Below are 7,192 nucleotides of genomic sequence, written 5' to 3' on the forward strand. Positions count from 1 at the left end.
ATAAGACCAGACCAGAACAATCCAAACACAGTATTTGAAATGCACCCTAGTACTATTCTTGGATCATGTGGCTGAGCAGCCTGCTCTCTGGTATCTGGTTACTCTGCAGCGGGTGATGCACAGCTAACACGGTGTCTTTCAAGTGGCCAAAGTGGAGTCATTTTACCACCATTTTAAGTGTATATGAAGGTACACAACAGTTTTCTAGAGACAGATACAACTAGGTCTAATGATTCCAGTAATAGCTAATATATATGCGTTACACACATTTTTAGCCGGTCTTGACCTACAAGCTAGTCCGAAGACCTAAAGCATCAAAGCATAAAACATATAATAGACACAGGCCAAACCATCTGACTGAATACGTAAAGCCCCTTGCAATCCTTCCTCATGACTTTTGTTTTTTGGGACCAAGATGACTTGATCTTCCAGCGAGACCAGCCATTGAAAATGGGTTATATCAGAATGGGTAAAAAAAAAAAAAAAAAAGTCTTTGTAAAGATGTGAAATTTATATGAAACAATAAAATCTGAAAACTGTCTTCAAACTTTCACCTCACATTTTATTTACATTCTTGAGTCTTTATGTTCCTAGATAATCAGCAAATCAAATTCTAAAAATGCCATCAGTAGACTGAGACAAAGACAAACAAAACAGCTACAGGACAAAGTCTATCTTGTGTCCAATATTCCTACATGAAATAGCCCACATACTAAAGGGGATTACAAGGTTTTATTCTTAAAAGAAGGATCAGCGAAGCCAAAGCCCATCAAGTTTCATGATTCACGCACAAAAACCTGCCATGCCACCGACTTGGGCTGTGGTGTCTATTTCTTGACAGAATACTGCTGGTAAAAATTGAGGTTTTAAACAAAACTGATCTGTAATAGCAGTAGTAGCAGTAGTAGTAGTATAGGTAGTAGCAGTAGTAATAGTAGTGGAGGTACAGGGTGAAATTTTACACTCTTTCATTCAAGTACATGACAAATTTAAATAGAAAATATTTGAAAGCCATACACATAGTGCAAACTAACAAGAGGAAATGACCCTATCCACATTTTACTCCATACATGAATTACAGAGTTTAAGTTTGGTAAGAATGAGGTCTAACACCCTCATGAAATCCTCAGAGCAACAGGATGACTTCTACATTCTCATTGACCATTAAAGAATTTGGTCATAAGCTTTTTTTTTTTCTTTTTTGAAAACTGGGTAAGATATATACCTTTAGTGTAGTTAGCGTGGTAAGGTTAGTGTGGTTTTTTTTAGATTATTTTCATGCTCTCCTCAGTGACACATGTAAATCCTGAAAGTGTGTGTTATGGAAAGAAAAGTGTTTTCCTTTATGCATAGGTGCCCCCTGTTATAAGAAGCTCGTACGCAGGATCTCTGCTTCTGCGGCACAACACCACACATGCACACAGCATCCCCAGCATCTAGGAGAAAGAGACAAAAGCCTTATTAGTGTTTTTTTTTTTTTTTTGGGTAATATGCTTATTTACTTTGGTTATGAGAGTAAAATAAGAAAATGTCTCATGTCTGTGTGGTAAATATGCAGGTTGAGCCAGTAATGGTTAGCTTAGCTGAGCACAAAGACAGGGGGAAAACAGCTGGCCTGGCTCTGTCCATAGGTCATGAAAATCTGCCACCCAGCACCTCTACAGCTCTCTAACTGACATGTTATATCTGGTTGTTTAATCCATGCAAAAACTGAAGTATAAAAAAACACAAGTTGTGGTTTACCAGGGTTACGTACGCAGGTCTAATCGTCACTCGACATTCGCAAGTTCCTGATTTCTTGTCACCACCATGAGGTTGTCAGGCAACCAGGGTTAAGTGGTTTGTTGATTTTGGACAGAATCAGGCTAGCTGTAAATCTGTTTCCAGTCTTTATGCTAAGATAAGCTAACCAGCTGCTGGATGTAGCCTTATATTTACCAGACAAGCAAGAGAGTGGTATTGATCTTCCTGGGCATTTAGAAAAATAATGTAAGTAACAAGATTTTAAAATACTTTTGACAGCACAAAAATATATTGCTATTAAAACACAACTTTAAAGAAAAAAAAACAGAACATGTATTATATTGAAGGCTGGTGATGATATATGCAACTTGGTATCTCAATAAAAGTTAAATACCTGGATGGCAGCAAAAGTCAGAGCTGTCCAGATGACGTACATCATGATTTCCTTCAATTTCTTCACAACCAGAGCCTCACAGCCCTACACACACACAGATTATGTTCAAACATATCAAAGAAAGAGAAATCACCCCGCTTTAAAAAGTAGGTTGTCTTTAGTATGAAAACTTGATAAATCTAAAAATAATTTTACTTCTTGGTAGAGATCTTCAGGATGAGTTAGGGACCCTGTGCAGCTTCCAGTGTTAGTTTTGCAGCAGCTGATGGGTACGCTGTTATTTTTGGATTCTTCATACCAGTGTGTATACTGCCAGTCTGAGTAATTATGGATCCCACAACACTGAAGCTGTGAAAAAGAGAACAATAACAAAATTAACAAAATCAAAATTACTGTCAACTACTTGCATCAATTCTAACGGACATGCAGGTAAAACAGCTCCATATTACTGGTGATAAAGCAGACTGGATTTCTGTCCTCACCTGTCTCTGAACGTAGTCGATGGCACGGCTCTGGGCGTTGCTGTTGGTGCCGTTGTACTCATCATACACTTTCTTGATAGAACTATTAACTTCATTTTCAACCTGTAAACAGTCAAGAGGGGTGAGACAACATATTTCACATCGCCTTAAATAGTACAAACCAGATTTACAGATGGAAAACACAAGCAGAGGTTACAAGATTAGGTTACCTATGGCTGACAGATGGTTCCTTCTCTTGCTGGTCAGTATTATCAGAAAGATCAGCTGTGTTACAAGAATTAAACAAGGCCAACAAAAAAAAATAAAGACATTCTGACATGTATTTGATTTTCTCACCTTTGCTCTGTAAATGTATCCGAGAACCACAACGGCCACTTCGGTCAGGAAAACCAGCAGGAGAATGATCACAAACTGTGGATTGAATTGCGGATATAGAGATATAGAAAGATATTTTCAATGATATGCAGACTACAGACACTTGAGAAAACAAACATGCACAGATGTAAAAATAGGATTGTTTGCCACTATGCTCAAGTGATATGCTTCACACCCACAGCATTAATTCATGCCTCGCTGTTTTGTGCTCAGTGAAATGTGATAAATGACATAAAGTAATCTTGACAAGTCAAGTTTAAAATATTTATACCTTGTTCTAATGTATCCTGAAGCCCCACTTTGCATTTTGAAATGTCTCAAAGTTCATATTTAATTTGACTCACACAAAGGTGTAACAAAGCATGAATGCTTCTTTTCTCTTTCAAGCTAAACTTGCAAAACAGGTTTACTGACCGTCGTAAGTCCACAGTAGCTCTCTCTCACTGTAGCACAGCATCCAATGAGCCCAATAATGAAAAGGAGGGCTCCAACTGCAATGATTATCACTGCTGGGATAAGAGTATACACATCTTCAAAGAAGTGGTCGTAGTCATCATATGTAATGAAGACATAGGCTCCAACGTAGCACAGGATACCGGCAGCGGCCTGTGGGTGAAAAGATACACCAACATTTCATTCAACTCAGCCAGGAAAGGGAAATCACCTGATAGCACCTTAAAAAACAGCTGCATACATTATATCATCAGTGTCGACTTATCCTCAGTGGTGGAAAGTACATAACACACGCTTGTGGTATTTGTTCTTTACTTTGAATATTTCCATCATAATATGCTTTAAACTTACACTTGTTACCATTTCAGAGAAAAATACTGTAATTTTTGCTCCACTACATTCATTTAACAGCTATAGTAACTTTGTAGATTAAGTTTTTAGATATAAAACTTCTCCAGGGCCAAGTCACTCCAACCCACACAGGATTAACTAAGAGAATATGAGGCACTGTTGTAGATTATACTACTACAGAATGTGTAGTAGTCATTATGTGTGCATCATCTATAATAATCCAGTAATCCACTACATATACTAGCAGCACACATACATAGATGTATTTAATACTTTAAATACACTTTGCTGAACATATATATATATATACACATACATATACATACATACATACATACATACATACATACATACATGAATGCATATATACATTCTGTATTTTTACTGAGGTAAAAAATTTAAATGCACGATTTATAAGAAAGTAAAGCAACTAAATACTTAATCCACCACTTCTTATTGAATACCTGATCTCCACTGACAGAATGACCTATGGGCATTTTACCAAAACAACATAAACAACTTATTTCATTATAAATATAAATAAATGACAAAACTATATCAGTCAATTCATTGCTTTACTCTCCAGTTAAGACTGCAAACTGCCTACCCGCTTTTACATCCAATTATTGATTATGGCCATGTCATAAGAGAAGTCAAGAGAAACGCATGTTCATCCTTTAAATGTATTTTGCAATAATATTTGTAGATTTCTCTTGAAGTGTCCTAATTTAAAATTTAAAGCACCATTAGACTGTAATAACTTGGCTAACTCACTCTGATCTATCACTTCCTGTCAAGACTGCAAGTCATCTTTTCTTGTTTCCTTCAAATGTATTTGTTCCTGTTTTTGGTTGTATTTACTTTGTTTTGCAGTGTTAATGTATCATTTATTTATTGTTAGTTTTGTACAAATGACACCTGTAACAGAAATGCAGTGCCTGTGGGTGTCTGGGTTTTGTTTTGTATAATGATAATTATACACTGATAATTTTCCTGTTTGTGTGTGTGTGTGTGTGTGTGTGTGTGTGTGTGTGTGTGTGTGTGTGTGTGTGTGTGTATCTGAGTACCTCCTTGAAAACAAGATGATGCATATCTTCAAATTAAAATGAATTTTGAATTAGGTTAGCGTAGCTGGTATTTCTGTGCAATTATTAACATGTATTGCTGATTCATGTTCTCCTTCTGCTGCTTGGCAGATTAGGTTTAACCTACTCCCCACTGGGATGTCAAAAAAAGTGATAGTTTGACTTTAGCGAGCAACACTGTCATTTCCTCTCGCCGATCACAGTTGCTTCATTTATGGAGTTGTTAGTGGGTGATCATTTGACTCAATAACTCACATATCACTGAAGTGCTGCGCTGTCAAACTAATCCCTCCCTGGTTAAACAAAGGTCGGCTGCCTCAGCTAGCCTAGCAGCTGACTGATGACATAGCTAGCTGCTGCTGCTGCTGCTGCTGCTGTGACGCACGTTTAAAACTGTCAGGAACCTCCAAACTTACCCAGAATATCAGGTTCAGAAAGACCAGGACCGTCTTCGAGGACGTGATGCCGCACTGCCCCATCTTCAATACGGAGATTTAAAGCTGTACGTGTTGGAAAATGACGCAGCTTTCTACTCAGACATGTCCCGGTCGGCTCCACAGCTCACACTCCATATCCCAAATCTCTGCCACCGGATCTGGTTGCACCGGCTGCGCAGCGCCACCTGCACCAATATCACGATAACAACAATAACAAACCCTCTGGGCACAAATAACCACCCCACAGTATTAAAGGCGTAGTTTCCAGAGGGTGCTGTATATTTTTATTTTTTCTATAGCCAATTACTAGCCTTTATTTGCAATACATGCGGTTAATATTTAAAAATAAAAAAGTGGAATCCAGTCGAAATAGAAATTGGAGTGCTTGCCTGACATCTAGTGCTGGGACATAGTATAATTTGACTTTTACCTTCTTGTCCCCCCTACATAAACAGAATTAGAACCAGTCTGGGATTACTGATCAGGTTACGTGACCTGGAAAATACAAGAGGCATACTGGTGTCACAAAAGAAATCTAGATTGAAGTTCATTGAATGCTAAACAATAAGAAATCTATAGTCACTACATTATCAACATACAGGCTAGACTGTGATGTGTGCAAGCAATTGGTTTATATGTGTAACTAATGCATCCCTGCCGTGAAGATTTAAAGTGGAAATGTAATCAAATGATTTTGTGTCTGGGCCAGAAAACACAATTCAATGAAATGAAATGAAACTAAATAAACTGAAATTAGATTACATGAAACATGGCACAAGTGGAAAAGTGGCTGAAAGGATGCATTATTTACACAAGGGAGAATGTAATGCAAGCCATGTCTGAAGCTCAGGATCACTCTCAGTGTAAAGAAACCCGACACACAGGGAGATGGATGCATTTAATAGTTCAAATGATAATTTCTTTGAGATATGATGAACAGATTTGCTCATTATCATAAAAGCTATAGGAAAATAACACATATTATTTAAAAAAAAACTTGGTATGTGTATGGTATACGGCAGGGGTCCCCAAACTATGGCCTGCGGGCAACATCCGGCCCGCCAAAGCAATTGGAGTGGCCCACTTAACGATCCCAGACAATCCCTCTAAACATCAACCAATTTTTATTAAATTGCCTTTTTCCTATCATAACATCATAACATATCCGTACTTAAAGGTTGGCATTCTAATTAAAATTGACCATAGTTATGAGCTATTTATAGTTAATAGTGGCTCATCTTCACCTCCTCACACAATGGTATATTCTGACGTGACTTTGATCGTGACCGAGCCAGCGTCAAGCTGCAAAGTTCTGAGGTGGGAATCTGTCATGAAGGTGGTTGTGTCCTGCATAAACTTCATCAGAGCAAACGGACTTAAACACAGGCAGTTCCAAGCCTTTCTCTCCGAGCTAGAATCAGCCCACGGAGACGTGTTTTACCACACTGAAGTCCGCTGGTTAAGCCAGGGCAGAGTTTTGAAGCGTTTTTACGACCTGCTACCCGAAATCAATGCCTTTCTCCTGACAAAGGGAAAAACTGTCCCAGAGCTGATCGACACAGAATGGAAATGGGACCTCGCCTTTATTAACAGATGTGTCAGAAATTTTAAACGGCCTCAACTTGCAGCTCCAAGGCAAGGGAAAACTAATCTGACATGTATTCCCACATCAAAGTATTTGAGCTTAAACTAGCGCTGCTTATTGGACAGGTGCAAAAACAAGACTTCACCCATCTCCCTGCTACTCGAAGCCTTAAGGGAAAACTAATCTGACATGTATTCCCACATCAAAGTATTTGAGCTTAAACTAGCGCTGCTTATTGGACAGGTGCAAAAACAAGACTTCACCCATCTCCCTGCTACTCGAAGCCT

General features: G+C 38.4%; 1 protein-coding gene across 1 annotated transcript; it reads right to left on the reverse strand.

The window, feature by feature from the left end:
• Nucleotides 1-541: 541 nt before the first annotated feature.
• tspan3 (tetraspanin 3) lies at nucleotides 542-5,487 on the reverse strand. Its single transcript, XM_022754362.1, has 7 exons — nucleotides 5,300-5,487; nucleotides 3,409-3,600; nucleotides 2,956-3,030; nucleotides 2,620-2,721; nucleotides 2,333-2,485; nucleotides 2,138-2,221; nucleotides 542-1,436 (listed from the first exon to the last, which is right to left on the reverse strand). Exons 1-7 carry the CDS (start codon nucleotides 5,360-5,362, stop codon nucleotides 1,344-1,346), a joined length of 762 nt encoding a protein of 253 aa, XP_022610083.1. The 5' UTR covers nucleotides 5,363-5,487; the 3' UTR covers nucleotides 542-1,343.
• Between the last annotated feature and the right edge of the window lie 1,705 nt (nucleotides 5,488-7,192).

The sequence above is a fragment of the Seriola dumerili genome, unplaced genomic scaffold (genome assembly GCF_002260705.1).
Source record: "Seriola dumerili isolate Sdu_G_001 unplaced genomic scaffold, Sdu_1.0 BDQW01000219.1, whole genome shotgun sequence".
Classification (NCBI taxonomy): domain Eukaryota; kingdom Metazoa; phylum Chordata; class Actinopteri; order Carangiformes; family Carangidae; genus Seriola; species Seriola dumerili.